We start from the raw sequence: 19,585 nt of genomic DNA, 5'->3' as shown, positions 1-19,585 counted from the left end.
ATTATACCAATCTCTACGTCTCATGAGCTAATTATTTCGATGAAATTTATTTTCATATCAACCTATAGTAATATTAAAATCAAAGATCATTAGTTGACTAGAAATCATGCAATAATTGTTTCAGTTTTAAGACGTGCTCCCAAACCTAGAAGACGTTGACTTAGTTTTTTTCAATGGAATTATTAATTACAAAGTAAAGCAAATTCGAATTTGATTCTGGTCAACGTTTAATGTATTCAGTTTTGAGATCTGTAATTCATCATTCTTGTTTCTGTTTATAATATTGTTATTTCTGATGTTATTATAACAAAAGCGATTATAATAATTTAACAAAACAGAAACTAGATCATGGTTTTGGGTGCAACGACAATCCTAAATAACCTTTTCTGAATCAACAAAGAGGATATGAAAAGGCATATTACACCAACCATATAATCCCACGGGTGGAGTCTAATAGCGATAGAATATACCTAAAACCATACATTTCAAGGAAGAAATGTCATAACTCCACAAGTGGAGTCTAATAACGATAGAATATACCTAAAACCATACATTTCAAGGAAGAAATGCCATAATCCCATAGGTGGAGTCTAATAACGATAGAATATACCTAAAACCATACATTTCAAGGAAGAAATGCCATAATCCCACAGGTGGAGTCTAATAACGATAGAATATACCTAAAACCATACATTTCAAGGAAGAAATGTCATAATCCCACGGGTGGAGTCTAATAACGATAGAATATACCTAAAACCATACATTTCAAGGAAGAAATGCCATAATCCCACAGGTGGAGTCTAATAGCGATAGAATATACCTAAAACCATACATTTCAATGAAGAAATGCCATAATCCCGGGTGGAGTCCAACAACGATAGAATATACCTAAAACCATACATTTCAAGGAAGAAATGCCATAATCCCACGGGTGGAGTCTAATAACAATAGAATATACCTAAAACCATACATTTCAAGGAAGAAATATCATTTAACACGACCTACTAAACCCGTCATAGAAATTATTTTTTTTGGTAATGACAATAGGCTAAAAAGTTCAAACTTTACATTTACCATACTTCACGACTACTCGGGAGTTGAAACGATCTTCATGGAGTTTCTAATGCTTTTGATCCCTAAATATAACAGGAAGGGGAGGAATTTACTGCATATTAGTAGAATTAGCTCAATAGCTCACATAAGAAAGAGCTCCTTTTACTGCACAAGCATCTCCTTTTGATAAGCACCTGTAGGAGATAAATCAATAAAAAAGTCGCATATCTTCGTTATCAACATCATCCATTTTTCCCAAGCAATTTACAAGCCGTCAAGGGTAAACAGATCAAGTGGATCAGCAGGAGAAGATTCCTGCTGCTCGTCGGGTTTACCTTCATCTGAGGGAGGAGATTCAACTTGTTGAGTTGGTTCAGGCAAATCATCATCCTTTACGGGCTGAAGCTTTGCTTCTTCCTCTGGCTCTTCTTCGATATCTTTGAGACGCAGTGGAGGTTCAAGCCGTTGATACTTGGGCTTATTTTTCTCCAGGAGAAGGTAAGTTGTGTAATACCAAAACATGAGTATTCTACTTTGAGCAATAATGGTATCACCTATTCGGCTGCTTCCAAATGATAGCCGCTCGAGTACCTGTAGAAGTCAAATTCAAGATGTTGCCACACAAGGATGAAAACAATTTGATTCACTGCCAATGCTTGGGAATTTCGATCAGCAAGCATAAGATGAAGTGTGAGAGGATATGGTGAATTTAATCTTGAAGTTCGGACAGTGAATAATATTTTTCTTGCAATGGAACCACCTCGCGAAGATCGAAGAGGGAGCAGTATTCCACTTTTTGAAATGTGAAGCTATTAGAGTGTTGTCTACTATAGATTTTAGGTATGTATTAACTACAACTCTCCAGGTTGCCAGTTATCTATGTTTATTATCACCTTGGTTTAGCATTAGTCTCTAAAATTGACAATTCTAAATTGAACATAGAAGCTAGTTAGGTTAGAAGTTGGCCAGGTGTCAAACTGATGCATGGTGTTGAAGAACAACAAAGGGAGGAAAACAACCAAAACAATACGTGTTCAAGTAAAGAAAACAAAATGGAAAAAAAAACCATGGCCGCAGTATTGTTATATAGAACAACGTGTTCATCATATTAACCTTAGTATTTGTGCCTATCAGTCATAGATTAGTCCTTAAATGGTCATGCTAATGCTCACAAGTAAACGGTACACGAGCCATCTAGAGCTAACCTTAGTTCCCTCTGCACCTAAGCCTAAGGTTTCAATTGCACAAGGAGTCAATAGACCAACATGATTTTCTGGGTAAATAAGAGAAGCTTTTGCATTCAAACTGGAAGTTTTAGTTCAATGGTCTAAAAATTGATGTCCGTACATAAAAATTGTCTATAAAAGATACAAGAGCAATTCAAGTAGAATCTTATGAAGTAAAAAGAGGAGTCCTTTGTCTTTACTCACCTGTTCACCAGACTGTATGTCAGATGTCTTTTGATGCTCAAACTGAAGGCCACTAAATTCATTGATGCTAAGCCCCTGAAACGCCCTGAAAATAACAAGAAATTCACCAATTATTGAAATCCTTGAATAGAAAGACTAGTAGAGTTGCGGAATGGCCAAGTACTCTGGCATATGAAGGGACATTTAGTACCATCTTATTAAAGAAACTCGAGGAATCCACTGAAAAATAATTGGTGTGTTGTCTGAATTGACATAGTACCCTCCAAAGACAATAAAAACTGTCATAAGAGAGGGGCCTAACGCTAATGCAGCTTCAGTCGTTGGAACCATAGCTCCCACAGTCAAGCCCATAGCAGATGCAGCAAAAGACTCCACCGTCACGATTGCGCAGAACTTCCCAAATCTACAAACCAAAGCAGAATGGTTTCAGCACTCAATGTGGAGGGTATTCTAGTTTCCAACCTCTTTCTTCAACCAAATGCTTGTGTGTCATTTTATTGAAATACCATTTACCAAAAGCTACCAATAGCATATGTCACTTGAGGGGGGAAACCACAGCACCACTAAAATTTGGAAAGTGAATGCAAGAAACAACGAATGAATGCCAAAGTGCAAAAAGATTGACTACGACGACCCTTTTCTCAATAAAGGCACAGTAAAACTTCATAGTATATATCTTTGCCGAAGCTGGCAAATATGCACTAAGCAAGATGACTGATGAAGAAGCTTATATGACATCTTACCAACAGTATGGAGTCATTAATATGATGCTCAGAAAGTTAATGCAAGAAGAAAACTATGCATACATGTGTCCCCATTTCAATTGCTTTGTTCAAGAAAGATTTTGACAATCCATAAAATGTTAACCACATCTCTCACATCCCTCGTTTGTAATAAAAACAGATGAACTAATCATAACTGAGATGATTATCCTTTGCTGCTATCAACCTATAAAAATTACTTGAACGTGGATATTTCTAATAAAGATATTAAAAGTTGTATTTCTGAATGCTAAGTTTTTTTCTGAGCTTGAGTTGATGTATTTATTAAGGTATTGTGGCTTCAAGCCTTCTCTTTATATAGGTATTGTAGCTTAAAGCCTTCTCTTTCTTCTCCTAAGTAATGCATAGACATGCAGTTTCCCCATACTTTACTCAAAGCAGCCTCAGAGATCAGCTAGTAATCTTTTTTGTAATTACTTAAAGCGCCCATGATCCACCGAGTTCTAAATCTTGCATCACTGGCCCTGGGAAGTTCTTGGTTATCAAAAAAAGAATTTCTTAAAGAAGGGAGACCTCTGTCCTTGAGAAAAACATGCTTGAAAACGGGGAGATCACATGAAATAGTCTTAATATCTTCACTCTAATCAGCAACACATATATGTGTACAACTCATAAACAGTGGTAAAATCACCTAGAAATGGTAGGATGAAGTCGAGCCATTGGGTATAGGATGCCACCAAAGAGTAGAGGAAATGCTGCCCCAACAGGAATCTCAGCAATCAACTTGGAAAGCAAATATGGTCCCAGAGCATAAGACCCTTTTGCACGCTCTCTATCAACAATTGCTCGTTCCTTGGGAAAGACACCAACTGTTTTTGTGAGAGCAGCCATAGCAGTGTTTATTGCAGCAACCTACGCATGAACACATGTAAATTGGAAGGATATTGATTAGGAACCACATTGCCTCATCAATTTGGCACTTGTCTTTCATGTTTGATGTTTTTTAATTGCTGGAAGTATGGCATCTTCACCCAATTTTGGTTACTTGCCCACAGATTATTAGCTGAGCAATTTGTTAAACTATCAAGAATAAGAAAATATCGCTTTTGAGCACAGAAAACTGGTGGAAAAGAACAGTTGCTCTCTTCCTATCATGCGCTGATCAAGGGTACATGTTGGCGCTACATTAATCTTACTGACAGGACCTGAAAATATATACAGGCATTTCTCACCTGAAGTAATCCCATCCTGTCTTGTATTGACGTTTGTGATCTGCCCATCCTCCAGAATACAGAACCAAATATCAAAGCTGAAGCAATTGACATCCTTGCCCGAACTTTGTTTGTTGGTCCATCACGAGAAGCCTATTCATCAATTAAATTGATCTCAATTATAATAGATCCAAAACCAAAATAATGCAAAATTTCTCAAGTATCACTTTCTTTTTTGCATAAGAAACGGATTGAAGGAAGTCCTCAATCTGTTGGAGATAGGGTAAGCTCTAACTAGCTACATAGCATGATAATGCAGTTAGACTCAAATAAATGACCTATAGCACACAACACACTAAATTTTTCCATTTTACATCTGTTAAATTTTCCAGACAAATGAACGAACTTCTCCTTATCAGTGATCATTGCTATTTTTATGATTTATAATTCCAGCACTATTTATAATCAGCATGGTAACTACTTCCAAATTCCCATTAAAACAGGTTAGTGACATCTGATGAGAATTAGATAGATGAGACTCACTTGCATCCATGCACGTTTGAGAAGTAACCTGAACTGCCTCCACCAACCACCTTTGCGTGAAATAGATTTCTTTTGGAAGTTCACATGGGTCTTCGAGCTATCCCTTACAAGTGAAGTTGCATATAAAACCTCTGGTATCTTTTCTGAGAATGACTCAACTAGACCATTTATCCTCTTTTGAGAAGAGTATACACTCTCTCGCGAACTATAGTCTATAGATATTAGATCAGCCAAAAATTCAGCAGGATTTACATGATCTGGACAAATATACCTGTCATTTAGCAACCATCATTAATACTTGATTAACAAATTGCAATTTTCACTTCCCGTGAATCATAGGAAATTAAGCTGTCTCCAAATCCATATGGCAATGGCTTAACTTAAATGCATAAATTTACACAAGCACACATGTGTGCATGCACACATATATGTATACGTTCCTTGCCCCACACCCTCCCCCCACAAAAATAACCAGAAAGAAAAACCAAGAGTACTTGTTTACATCCTAAAGTGTTGCAACTCGTACCCTAAATTCATAAACGGTATTTCCTTATCATGCTACTTCATGCTCGTTCTAAGATCGAAGTACCTATTCTACATATAAGAATCCCCTTCTTTACAAGATTTCGACTCCTTATAGATAGATATAGCATCTATAATTTTCGCCTTAACACATTCTAACTTGATATCTATGTGTTTGAGAATAAAATGTGACACTAAAATCACCATCAAGTTTATCAAAGGGACATTTAGCTCTACTTGAAAGAACATGTTCCAATTAACAGGCACCATGTAGACGTATATGTTGTCGGACCACAAACCGCACAAGCTACAGTTCTAGGAATACAATGCCTAATTGAGAACCAAAGCACAATATACGGTTATATAAATTATATAAGTAATTTTGGGAATCGATCATATAACAAACCCGAATTTCGAGAAGTACGCTAGTACTTCATCACGTGCAGGCCCAGCATAAATGAGCGAGCCCCCTGCCAACAGAACAATGTCGTCGAATTTTGCATACACAGAACCTCTAGGCTGGTGTATAGAACATATAACAGTATGTCCATCTTGTGCAAGTTGTCTTAAGGTTTCCATCACTCGCTCTGCTTGAAAAGCATCAAGTCCTGAAAGCAGAGTAAAAAGGTGAACAAGCAACATTGAACTAAAATCTTGTCTTCACATTGGCATTTCGACTTGAATAATATATTCAATTGTTTCTACTAAAATAAAAAATTTCCTAATTATAAACGTACTTCCTCCTAGATTTAAAGAACTAGTAATATCTCACAACTGCCACCGAGGAAAGTTGATAGTTCATATTTAGAAGTTTGGGTGGAAAACTTTCTATTATTACTATGTGAATGATTCTATGTTAAACATAATACATCTAGCTTTCAAGCTGAACCTCCATAGTAGGAGGCTAAAAGGAAATCCAGACACCGAAACCATTAACAAAAGAGGCATGACATTAAGGTAGAAGATCCTTACAAAAAAAAACATACCTAATATACAAGAGAATAGCTGGACAAAACTAGGATGCATAAATGAATTCTATACGAAAAGTGGGAGAAATATTCATCAAGTCATTAACTAATAAATGTATAGTATTGGTTTAGCTCCAGTCTCAATGTTTTTCCACCAGAAGCTCATCTTGTTAGCTTGCATTTATATGTTGATTCCTTCACCTTCTGCATGTATAAGCTTTAAAACCAAATGCACTGTTTTACATACAAAAGTACTTCAAAATTAGTACCATATATCTAAGTAAGACCCCACAAGATTTCTTTGACATAAAAGAGAATCAAGCATACACATTTCCAGACAGTACAACAGCACAAGGAATACAGAACCCAAAATAATGGTTTTAAAGTCCTTAATAGCACCATAAACAAACATTTGTTTTTGGACATTATTGAGTTCAGCATACTGTCGACGCAAGTAGAAGAACTAATTAAGCCTCTACAAGGATAGAAAAAATATTCAGATTCATTTTATAGACTTCTCTAGAACCATATAACGATAGGATTTGGATGCCTACACAAGCTCAACATATTTTTGTGCATCTCATCCGATAATAATCATTCTGACTTCCACTACATGAAAGTTTGACACAGCATGTAAATAAGGAGTCAGCACAACTGGATAATGGTTGTGGCCAGGACGTCAGCACCATTACAAGTGAAAGATAGATGAGATAAAAGTGAAAATTGGGAGTCCCTTCTAGAGAAGACTACACTCTACAGGGAAGCATAGTGGCCATAAATATATAGTTATCCTACTTCAAAACCTCTGATTTTATAAAGACACTCCTTGGTCTATACGTGCTTCTAAAAACGTTGTAATGACTAGTTTATTAATAAAAAATGAAAGCATATAAGTTGAATAAATGCAGAAAAATTGGATGATACCATTATGACCAAAGCATAACGCCAGCAAACACGGACTAGCAAAAACAGTAGCATCACTTACCAGTGGTAGGTTCATCAGCAAAAACTACAGATGGACTGGCAATAAGCTCACATGCAAGCGACAGGCGCTTCTTTTCACCTCCACTAATTCCACGAACTTTTGCATCACCAATTTGTGAATCAGCACAACTGACCTTTTAAAGAGACATACAACCAACACTACTGAGGACAAAGTAGAGAGATTTCTCTGCTAAATGCTGAAGTAATACAAACAGATTCCAGAATTTTCAAGAAGCAAAAACTGAAGATAGAGCAGCAAATACAGTAACGGATGAAAGGGGAATTAACATGGGATAAGGGATTATTTGTTCATGGACAAATTATTCAGGGATTGTAGTGCAAAATTGTAATAAAATGGATATAAATCAAAAACTTATTTTATTCAGCATCGGATGTTTGGTTCATCATATTAAAAGTTGGATGTGAGATGTACTATATAAAACATCAAGTACCGCAGTAAGACAGAGCGAAACCTTACCAAACCTGTTTTAAACAATAGATTGTTCACATATTCATCTCTCTCTTCTATTGAAGATACGTCCTGTAGCTGCAGTTCAGCTGCAAGAGAGAGAGTTTCTCGAACAGTCAACTGGGAAAAGAAAAGATCTTCTTGTCTAACATAGGCAAACCTGTAGGAGCAAAAAATTCCATCATCTTGTTAAGAATTTCTCGCAAGAGAAAAGTAATCAGTCTAATTGACAGTGGACGTACTTGTATATTTTGTTTGAAAATGGCACCCCGTTGATGTCCAAAAGACCAGACAAATTCAACTTAGGTGATGCTTTTGTTTGACCCGCCAGAACATTGAGAAGAGTAGTCTTTCCTGATCCTGATGGACCCATTATTGCTAGCAATCGACCAGGTTTGGCTTCTCCTGTCACATTTTTTAGCAAAAATCGCACCTAGAGTTCGGGCGAGATGAAAAGATACAGAAAGATTTTGAATGTCAATGTCAATATCATTTGAATCTGGCCCTCAGAATAACTATGCAATTCGATCATGGGAAACTTGCGTGTTGTTTAAATCACTATAACCAGAAATTAGTTATCTCAAAAAGCAAAATGAGCAAAAGTCAAAGGGAGAATGAAAAAAATACGTAGGTGAGAATTAAAATTAAAGGGAAGCCACAGTTACTTATAAGGTCAATATACATAATTGGTCATAAAATTTGAGGAAACAAACTAGATCATGAAGATACCATCAAAGGTTAAACACTTAAAACTGTGAAGCCACTTTGAAGTAACAATATTTGTTTGGCTACTAAGAAGGAAACAGGTGAAAGTATGGGTGTTCTTTTCGTAATCTTTGAGGATTTTCATATTCATTGGTTATAGTCTTATAGAGTTCCAGCAGTACATGTACTTCCTTCCTTCTTTCTTTTTTCTTCTGACGAGATGAGCAATATATGTGGATCTGCTAACACACATAAAATTTCAGTTGTTCCCTCCAACAATCCCCGGTATATATTTCAACTATTAAGATAACTGCTCATTCCCTGTCACTTAACAGGATCGATATCTATTATAGTTTTAGCTAGTAATATCTATATATTTCTAATATACACAAATAAAAACATATAAGCCTCATCGATAACGGCAAACTGATGAAATTCACAAAAGAGAAAGTTCATCATCTGGCATACTGCGTGTTATTCTACATTTCTACTACACGAATAGGAGCAAATTCTAGAATCTTAATCTCTGTAAAATAATCAAAAAAGAAACACAAATCGATTCTAACTGACTACAGACATTTGGCAACAAGCTTTGAAGTGTTGGGTTTTTGCAAGGTGTGAATGGAAAATAAAAAGAGAAAATTGAAAATGTGGGAAACCAATTTTGGAGCATATTGGTAGAAGAAAGGAAATTTGTTGTCCTTATATTAGGAAACACTTCTTTTAGTTCTTAAAGGGTTAAAAAGAAGGTGCGCCCTCGCGCCGTCGTCGTCACTCGACTTCGGCAAATCGGACTCGATGACAAATGATGTGATTGATAATATTTTTGGACAACTTATTTAATCAATCTCATTAATTAACTTTCTTTCTCTTATAAATTAATCCAGTAGTTAGTTAATTAGTTAGTTAACATAATTAATTTCCTATAACGGAATTTACTTGAAATTAATGTGTAACGGTAACATCGTTCTAAAGGGATATGTTCCTTTTGAAAAGACGTTATTTTTTCACAAAAGAAACAACTTTCTGGAACGACATGTCTGAACAGAAGCGTTCAGACCATTGTCGAACAGACGCCTTCCTTGCTACAAATGGCTAAAAATAGAAATGTTTTTTCCGTTTTTCAACACTGAAAAAATTTTCCTCTCAGCATACATTTTCTTACATAATAAATAGTCGATCGATTCAATGAGTCTGTGTGTGCTCTTGTTGCTGTTCTTGCGTACGCTGAAATTAGTGAAGTTTGAGGTACCGCTACTTCTCTAATAGGTTAATTCGTATTATCTTGGGGGGAATTAATATGTAACCTCAGGTAGTTGAGGTGATTAAATTTCTTAAGGAGACATAGCAGGTTCTGTAGTCTCGGATTAGTATTTTGTTTGTTTCATCTCTTTTCTTTTTCTATGTAATTTTTCGTAACCTGAATACAGGGATAACATGAAGTTCTATCATCAATTTCAGCTTAATTACACAAAAATTTGTATAATATAGCCAACTAGAAGAACTATTCATAACTTCACCAAATAATCTACTGTAACATTTATCAACAAAAGCTCGCATGCTTTGTTTCCGCTTTCACTTGACTTCTCCAAATTCTAGCGAAAATTCAAACTCAATCTATATTCGGAAAAAAAAAATGCAATGGACTCACTCACCGTATTTGTGGATTTATCAGAGAGCGAGCAAGTAATATTACTCCATCTAATAGTAACCGGAAGTACTTTTCCAGTAATCGTAGCTTCTTCATTTTCACTTCCTCTTTCACCGTCATCATCGAAAGCATCTTCATTCTCCGGTACAATCGCCGGACCAGGAGAGGAGAAAAGTCTGAGCAGTAGCGCCGCCGCAACTGCCGCCAGTAACTGGCCAATTCCGCCTCCTTTGCCGCCAATCGGCAACATTTTCTCCGTTCGCTCGTCGTCTTCTTCACACTCTCACAACTACACTGGTTCAGTTTTAAGAAGAAAAAAAATATATACTAATTTTGAGTAAGACAAAAGTTTGTTGTGAACGAACACGGGTCCTTCATGAGGAGATAAGGTATGAAGGTTATGATGGTAATTTCGATATTAACTTGTAAATTTTTAAATTAATTTTTTATTATTATTAGTTGTAAATCCTATATTGATAATTTTCTAAAAACTTGTGTAAATAATCGAGATCAAAATAACAATGGTTTTAAAATAGTGATATGAAGTTTACAATATTTCAATTTGAAAGTGTACGCGAATATTAAGATATTATATTAAAATTTAAATATTAAATAACTAAAATTATTTTTTTCTCCACCAAAATATGAGTATATAAAAGTTACCGTATTTATTTTAAAATATATAAAAAAATTTACTGCTAATTACTCTATGCAAAATATGAAGTCAAGATTAGATACGGTAACCTTTGACCCCTTCGTCAATTGGTCCGACTATTCATGGGCTTATAACTTGATAAATTATATGGAAATTTTCACATATAGCCACTTAAAAATAATTAATTGTTCTTCATAGCTATAGTTTGATAATTACAAAATGTAGTTATATGTTATATCGATGAGAAAGGCGAGCGAGAATGGGAGAGAGAGGGGGAAAAGAGTGGAAGAAAGGTGAATTGTATATGTATATTGGTTAGATAATTCTATATAATACATATGTATTTGTATATATGTCAAGAGAGATAGGGAGAGGGAGGAGAGATACGAGTGAGACTCTGGGAGAGGAGGGAGAGAGGCGAGAGAGAGAGGGCAGAGAGTGAGAGAGAGGTGAATTGTATATGTATATAATTGTATATTATACATATACATTTGTATATATAGGGCAAGTGAGATTGGGAGAGAGAGGAGAGAGGCAAGCGAGAAAGGTGAATTGTATATGTATATAGGTTAAATAATGGCATAATACATAATTGTGCCCTTTAACTTGGATTCGAATCACATTTACGCCCTTTAACTTTGAGTGTGCACAAGTATACACTTAAACTTGTATAAAGTTAAACAAATAAATACATGTGTCCTACATGACATCCTACATATCATTTTTTGTCTTACGTGGTGTCCTACGTGTATTATGTCATGTAGGACTCATGTGTTTATTTATTTAAAAGTTGGATAGTTAGAGTGCTTGTTTGTGCATTATGAAAGTTGGAGGTCAAAGTTAAAATTTGAAGTCAAGCTTAGGGTTCAATATATGTATTATGCCTTAAATAATTGTATATTATATATATATTTGTATATTCAGGCGAATTATACATATACAAACATGACTAATTATACAAATTCGAAGTCAGACCACGTAATTAATGTATAATGTTAATTGGGAGTGATGATTATAACAAACTATAGCTATGATGAGTAATTAATTAGTATAAATTTGCTTTATTTGTATAATCTTCCCTAAATTAAATTATAATAGAAAGAAAAAATATTTTCATAAAAATCGTGCTTATCATCTTCTGTATTTATGTTATGTCAAAGAAAAATAACGAAAATAAATAGTAACCTAAAAGCTAAGATAGCATATACTATAGTACACAAATTAAATGTTTTACACATTTAAATAGGCGTGATAGACTCGTAGTATGTGGGATGATGTTGACTTATAATGGTGATTGATATTAATTAATCATAGGGAAAAATTTAAATATATTTATCGAACTTTGAGAAAAAAACTCATCTATATAGGTATATTTAAAGTTTGATTCATCTATATCATTTTTGTTTGAGAAAATATATTTACTCGTGTCATTATTTGTTAACTGAAAATAGTTTTAATTTTGCAAAAACATTTTTACACCTGGTCAATTATAATTCGGCCACATCATTAATTATATTATTTTTTTAAAAGGGAGAAAGTTCAAATATTCTATCTAACTTTGAGAAAATGTTGTTTATATCATTCTTCAAAAGTTTAAATAATTTATGTCATTTCAGTTAACTACTAATTACTTAAATATTTTTTTTTTTTCAAACGAAAATAACATAAATAAACTAATTTGTCAACTAATAATATAAGATAAATATTTTCTCAAATTGCCCTTTTTAAACTATTAATCAAATGACCTCTATAAGTATTCTTTCAAAAAAAAAAAAACTCATTTTGACAATGTGGTTCATGAATCATCACAAATTCAATTATTTCTAAATTGTAATGTAATCCATATGACCTTTTATTGGTCAAAGCCTTACATTTTTTGTTTAAACTTTTTCAAAATATGGCAAAGGCAGATTGCCTAACTTTACTTCAGCCAAAAACTATTTATTTTCAAATATCAAATAAAGAATTCATGGATTAATTAACGAGAGATTTTTTTCAATTTTAATCAAAAACTCTTAAATTCGAGCAAATTAAAACGAGAATCATTCCAATGGAAATATTATCTCATAAATGAGTCTTATAATATGCGAATCTAAATTTAATTAAATCGTATACATATTTCAAATAAAATCATATAGAAAATCTCCATATTTCTTAAACTTTACGAACACTAAAATATATTCTTGCTTCATTTAATATAAATAAAATCATATCGGATATTGAAGATTTTTACAATTGCCACGAACGTAAATACCATCGTTTTCATAAAGCTACCTAAAGTTTATAAAATAAAATAAAATAAATAGGTTGGGGTGGGGGTAATACTAGATACGTGGTTACCTAAGAAAGATTAATTATTTAATTAGTTATAATCATGTTAGGCTTTGCTTAATTAAAATTATCGAGTTTAAATATTAGATGTGTCGAATTTGAATATTAATATAAAATTACTTTAGAAATTAAAGAATTATATATGCATATAATATATGTATGATGCATTCGAAAATAGGTTTTATAATACTAAATTTAAATTTAATTCAACTCTATTTATATCAAATATTAAATGATAGAATATATAATTAAAATAAAAAATAAAAATAAGTTGATGTATTTTTTTTTATGATTTTAACAACTGGCATACTCACATGCACATTATATACATTAGTTTAGATAATTCATGTTCATTAGGTGATTCCATTTAGGTTAAAACTTTAGCATCAAAGCAAATAATCAAAAATTTAAACTCATAAACTATGTTGATTAAGATAAATTCAAAGAAATGTTGTAATTAGCAAAATTTTGAATGAATTTTACAAGTAGCAACAAAGAGAATGAAACAAAATTAAAGCAAACAACATTCAACAAAAGGGTACATACATTATTCTCTAAAATTGTTAAGATATCTAATCACTCTTTTTCCAAAAAAAATAAAAAATAAAAAAATTCAAATTTCTCATAATTCTCTTTTTAATGATAATTGGCATACACCAAAAGTGGGGAAAAGGGGGTGGGTGGGGGATTTAAAAAATGACATATATTTTTATATTTGAAAGAATTTAATTTTAAATAACTTAGTCATATAAATAATATGATATGTTTAAATTTACAGTTACAAACTTTCAATTTTTTGGAGAGTGATAATCAATCATATTTTTAATATAAGCGAGCAACCTACAAAGAAATCAAACTTTAGGGTATTATTTAATAATTTATAATAGCGAGAAAAGAAGGTTAATTTCGTAAGGATTTAAGAATAATAACAGTGAGTTACTTTTTTAAAATTATTTGACTTGCCATTAGTTAATTATATATTTTAATAAGTAAAAGAAGAGATATATCTCAACGATAATCAGTGTCACCATAAGAGATGCAATTCAACGATAGAATGTCACTATAAGAAATACAACTCAACAATAGAATATCACTGTTTTGATGTAAAAATCACCCGCTCTAGGTGAGCTTGATTATCCATAAGTTCAATATGAGTCCTTTTTAGTTAGTTTTATTCTTTTTCATCGTTGTTCAATAAGAATGAATAAAAGACATATAAAACTAAATGAGGAGACAAGAATCACTATATTTGAGTAAAAAAAAGTTGAAATTGATGATTAACTTCTCCACGAAATTATTGTAGCAAAAATATCTTTTTACAATTCATTGCTAAATAGAATTAACGATGAATTTATGAATTTTTCCTAATAGTATTTCTTTCTATGGTAGGAAACTTAGAGGACAAATATTCACATTATATATCTTAAAAAAAAGTTTAATTTTTTTATAAACTTAATATCTAATCAAATATGAGTACCACGAAAAAATATATTTCTTAAATCGATAGTTTCTTTAATCATAGCTCTCGAATTCAAAGATATCGAACATCAAAATTAAAAAAAAAATTAAGTTTTAGCTCTCCCACCTCCCAAAATTTTAACAAAAAGTAGATTTGAGTAAATTCACCTGTGATTTATCAATCCCACTCTCAATATAAGCACGTAATAAACACATCTCTTGTCAATAGCTTCATCGTGTTTCCACGCTCTCTATCCGCGAGTAATACAAGAAACATATCTTTTACAAATAGTACTATTATTTTTATTTATTTGCTTAGCTAATAGATCAAAAATAGTGATTTTTTCATTAAAAAAAAATAAAAAAATTAAAAACTTTGCTTCCATTTCTAAATCTTCTTTGCTTAAATTTTCATCTTCATTTTAACTTATTAATACACACATCTCTTTCAAACCCTAACCCTAAATTCATATTTCCACAATTTTTATGTTATAATTAGAAATAAAAATTTCAGAAAGTTTAATTACTTACTATTATGAAAAGGGTGTTTTCTTGATTTAGTATTTGTTGAGAAGGGTATTTTGTTTTTTTTCACTGTTTTGAAGATCTCAAAAATCCTAATTTTGAGAAGAGAAAAAAAAAAGGTTCTTGATTTTGATGAAGTTAATGAGAATTGTGTTTGAGTGAATTGAAAGATCTTGAAAGAACCTATTTTTAGTTGAAGATTCTTAAACCCATTGTTGCCAAAATCATTTTTTTCATAACCCCAGATCAGAATTTTGGAAAATTCTGATAAAGATTGAATTTTTATTTGTTTTTCTATGTTGAGTGTAGTTTAAAGATGGGAGCTGAAAAGAAATGGTTGTATGCACTTTTTTGTGCAGCTTTTGTATCACTTTTGATATTTTTGTCTTCCATTTCTGGTTTTAGCTCATCATACTATGCATTTTCATTACAGAGAAGATTTGCCACGCCCGTGAATCACGGGCGTGGACATCCACCTGCATTTGCATACTACATTTCAGGTGGAGGGGGAGATAGTGATAGGATTTTTAGACTTTTGTTAGCTGTGTATCATCCTAGGAATAGGTATTTGTTGCACATTGGTACTGATGGGAGTGATGAAGAAAGATGGAAGCTTGGGATGTTAGTGAAATCTGTTCCAGTAATTCAGGCTTTTGGGAATGTGGATGTGGTTGGAAAGCCTGATCCAGTTACTTATATGGGTTCAACTAATATAGCGGCAATGCTAAGGGCGGTATCGATTTTGTTGAAGGTGGATGATGGATGGGATTGGTTTGTTAATCTAAGTGCCTCTGATTATCCTTTAATTACACAAGATGGTAAGTTTTTGCTTTAGCTGAATTGGTTATTGTTTTGTTCATAATTGAGTTTATTTGTTTGGATAAGATTGCTTCTGATTGACTATTTGATAAGGTGTAAGCTTAGAATTGGTAAAAAGATTCATGAGTTTTGAATTTTGGTAGTTAGTTTTGCTTAAAGTTTCGATTTTTTGTCCTCTGGATGAGTTTTAAGTTTTGGATATGAGCTGTATGTGAGTCGAAAGTTTGATTTTTGGATCTCATGTCATTGTCTACAAGGTCTGGGACCTTCCCCGGATCCCACTTGTAGGATTACACTGGGTATGTTGTTGTTGGATCTCATGTCATTGTACTATTGACTAATACTGTCTTGCCAACTGGATTAGTGTGTCAGTTTAGGAATTTGTCGCTTTTGGTTTGTGCTTCTGGATCAAGCTCATTTTACATGGAGCATTGTGTTTTTATGGTATATGATTGGTGAATGAAGTTGGAAAGATATGACTATTATTTCTTGTCGGGGTAATTACGGGGAAGTTCTCATTCTTATGATATGTGATAGTTTAGTGTTGTTTGTCGGTATATATCTTCTTATAGTTTTGCTCCTCTAAAGAAATATTGACATTTTGTGTTCACTCGAAATAACATGAAACTCTAGTTGAGTGACCTTATAATTAGAATAACTTTTCAGAAGACCAGTTCATTTGCGGCAAGTGTTTAATGTACCGTTTGACAGTGATTCTGCTTGAGTTCATTTGATCCAACTATGCTTACATCTAGCCTTCCTATCTGTAGATGGCTGGCCAACTAATTTCCCGACTAGTATCTTTATATTAGAGCGATGTAAAAGTTTCATGTCCTGTTTATTTGCTAATATTTGGTGGTAGATCTATTCCATGTGATGGAGTTTTTTTTTTTTAGTTGTATCAATTTAAATATATTGAATGCACTCAATTACAGAAGCCATGTGCAGAAAAGGAATTTTCCAAGTAATTATTAGATATGTTCTTGAAGTAGCTTTAGTTTTATTATCATAATTCTTGGTCAAAAGGCCTTCCAAGTACATACGACTAGTTGGGTGGGTTCAGGCTATTGTTCTTTACAGATTTGAAAAAAATCATTACGTCTATAACCATGAAATGATCCCAACAACTTTTTCTCGAAGAAATATAACTTTAGCTTTATCAGTAATTGCTTAATGAACTGTAGAAGCAAGAGAGGAACGTTCGCTTGCAATTAACATCGTGATGAATGTATTGTTCGAGTCCGAGTCATGTAGTGGAAGTCTATTGAATGCTTGATATTTGTTTAGACATATTGTCTTGCCAATAGCGACCGGAGTAAGAGATGTAGAATAACTTCTGTCTACATTTTGGTGGAGTTATTCTAAACAATAAGATGAAAAGCACTAACTATGTTCAGGATTTTGTTTTAGTTGATTGACGAATTGGTTAGAAGAGCTGGGAAGCAAATGAGTATTCCTCTATTTTCCTAAACAATTTAGATGAGAGGGGGTAAAACGATAGTTTCTCCTCAATTGATGGGAGGGGAAGGGTGCGGAGGATAATAGGGTCTATGATAATAAACATAACATACCCAATATAATCCCATTAGTGAGGTCTGGGGAGGGTAGTGTGTAGACAAGCCTTACCCCAACAAGGTAGAGATTGTTTTCGATAGTTTCTCTGCTCAAGTAAAAGCATTACAAAGAAGTTCGGAAAAAGAAACAACGGGAGTGAAGAAGCCAAGACAAAATGACTAACAAATCATACTAAAAACGAATAGTCACTCCCACAAAAATAATACAATAATCCAAGTGCCTGAAACAATAGGGTGTATGATAAGTTAGAAATCATCTGTTAAAACGGGTTTTAGGACAGGGTTCTTTTTGAAGAATGGACAGGCGACTTCTCTAAATTTATATCACCATTACAGTCTGCTGATATGCCAAATGATAAGGATAGGCCTTGCATATTGAATCATCCAGGAATTTCCTTGATGAATATTGAACCATCGTGCATGAGACATCCAGTTGCATATTTACTCGGAGATTTGCCTTGTTATGTTGATTCTAGGTCCTGCTTGCGTTTATAACAACTACTACTACATAGTATCTGTGGTCTGTTGCTCATTTTTCTGACTCTGACATGGTTTTTACTCTGCTTTCAGACTTATCTCATGTCCTTTCATCTGTCAGTAGAGATGTAAATTTTATCGACCACACAAGCGACCTTGGATGGAAAGAGTAGGCAAAATTTTGTTTTCTATTTTTTCGTTGTTGTTAACACATACATTTGTATGTCCAAAATCTTGAAAAGTTGTTGTCTAATGGAATTGTAGGGGTCAACGTGTAAAACCCATAGTAGTTGATCCAGGGCTATACCTAGCACGGAAGACACAAATTTTTTATGCCACCGAAAAGCGGCCAATGCCTGAGGCTTTCAAAGTTTTTACTGGTAGAGTTCTTCTTCATACTGCATTGTGATTGAGTCAACCTATTACACATTTTTTTCAAATATTGCTGACTGACTGAGGTACGTAAAATTTCAAATGCAGGTTCTCCTTGGGTTGTCTTGAGCCGACCATTTCTTGAGTTCTGTGTTTTTGGATGGGACAACCTTCCTAGAACGCTTTTAATGTATTTTACTAATTCAGTTTTGTCACAAGAAGTCTATTTCCATTCTGTTGTTTGCAATTCACCGGGTTTTAAGAATACGACAGTTAATAGTGACATGAGATATATGGTTTGGGATAACCCCCCTAAGATGGAGCCTCTCTTCCTTAACACTTCTGATTACGATCTGATGGCGCAAAGTGGAGCTGCTTTTGCTAGACAGTTTAATAGAGATGAGGCAGTACTTGACATGATTGATCAGAATATCCTTAAGCGCAGCCCTAACAGAGTGACACCTGGTGCATGGTGCATCGGTCGCAAGAATTGGTGGATGGATCCTTGTTCCCGATGGGGTGATGTCAACGTGTTGAAACCTGGACCCCAAGTAAAATATTTAGGGGATTCTGTACAAAGACTGCTTCAAGATTTGAGTTCAGAATCAAATCAATGCAGATGACGAGCAAAGTATGATTTGAATGTCTGGTATTTCTACTAGCCCTGAGTTTACGCCCAGGTTTGTGTACTTTCAGCTTAGATGCATTTTTGGTCTACAATTCTTTATTGGGAGATATGTTCTTCGTTATCCGCTTCGCCAGTGTTCATTTTGAGATTGCAAGTTGGAAGAAGCATCGACAGGCTCTTTCCAAGTTTTCGATTGAGCTGTGGCCTTTGTACAACATAATCGTAGAGCCACGATATATACTGTCTCCCAACAATAAGAGTAATCTCTCCACTGTACCCCCGTCTATATTTTTCTTATTGTAAGTTATTAATGAGTTTTCACATCTCGTATATGTATGCCTTCTTAAGTTTTATCGTCACTGGACACTGTGTTACACACAGTTTAAATAGATCGATTATTGAGTTCTCTGTGAACTTTGTTTTTCAGCTTTGCTATACTTCAGAAGTCAGGTACAAATGCTATCCAAGTTACACTATATGTTGGTTGT

At 33.7% G+C, this 19,585-nt stretch overlaps 2 protein-coding genes across 3 annotated transcripts; one reads left to right on the top strand and one right to left on the bottom strand.

Moving 5' to 3' along the window:
- Positions 1-955: 955 nt before the first annotated feature.
- Positions 956-10,649, bottom strand: ABCG11 (ABC transporter G family member 11). 2 transcript variants are annotated; one of them, XM_004238812.4, is made up of 12 exons: positions 10,263-10,611; positions 8,145-8,335; positions 7,912-8,062; positions 7,435-7,567; positions 5,888-6,089; positions 4,960-5,230; positions 4,438-4,569; positions 3,897-4,117; positions 2,674-2,886; positions 2,484-2,568; positions 1,389-1,644; positions 956-1,247 (listed from the first exon to the last, which is right to left on the bottom strand). In XM_004238812.4, exons 1-12 carry the CDS (start codon positions 10,506-10,508, stop codon positions 1,216-1,218), a joined length of 2,133 nt encoding a protein of 710 aa, XP_004238860.1. In that variant the 5' UTR covers positions 10,509-10,611; the 3' UTR covers positions 956-1,215. The 2 variants fall into 2 exon arrangements, with proteins under 2 accessions (XP_004238860.1, XP_004238859.1); XM_004238811.5 differs by having other exon boundaries at positions 956-1,644; positions 10,263-10,649.
- Positions 10,650-15,105: 4,456 nt separating this feature from the next.
- On the top strand, positions 15,106-19,511 carry LOC101259334 (core-2/I-branching enzyme). Its single transcript, NM_001366477.1, has 4 exons — positions 15,106-16,045; positions 18,191-18,266; positions 18,362-18,477; positions 18,578-19,511. Exons 1-4 carry the CDS (start codon positions 15,544-15,546, stop codon positions 19,090-19,092), a joined length of 1,209 nt encoding a protein of 402 aa, NP_001353406.1. The 5' UTR covers positions 15,106-15,543; the 3' UTR covers positions 19,093-19,511.
- The last annotated feature ends 74 nt before the right edge of the window (positions 19,512-19,585 follow it).

Source organism: Solanum lycopersicum, chromosome 5, assembly GCF_036512215.1.
Source record: "Solanum lycopersicum chromosome 5, SLM_r2.1".
Lineage (NCBI taxonomy): Eukaryota > Viridiplantae > Streptophyta > Magnoliopsida > Solanales > Solanaceae > Solanum > Solanum lycopersicum.
This window is presented reverse-complemented; position numbering and strand designations above follow the sequence as displayed.

Bases quoted from the DNA above. Each gene is read 5' to 3' on its own strand.
- ABCG11 (XM_004238811.5), bottom strand. From the start codon at position 10,508: ATGTTGCCGATTGGCGGCAAAGGAGGCGGAATTGGCCAGTTACTGGCG. The intron at 8,336-10,262 runs GTGAGTGAGTCC...CCCGAACTCTAG, and splicing joins CTGATAAATCCACAAATACG to GTGCGATTTTTGCTAAAAAA. The intron at 2,887-3,896 runs GTGATTTTACCA...TTTGGTTTGTAG, and splicing joins CTTCATCCTACCATTTCTAG to ATTTGGGAAGTTCTGCGCAA.
- LOC101259334 (NM_001366477.1), top strand. From the start codon at position 15,544: ATGGGAGCTGAAAAGAAATGGTTGTATGCACTTTTTTGTGCAGCTTTT. The intron at 18,267-18,361 runs GTAGGCAAAATT...ATGGAATTGTAG, and splicing joins AGCGACCTTGGATGGAAAGA to GGGTCAACGTGTAAAACCCA. The intron at 18,478-18,577 runs GTAGAGTTCTTC...TTTCAAATGCAG, and splicing joins GGCTTTCAAAGTTTTTACTG to GTTCTCCTTGGGTTGTCTTG.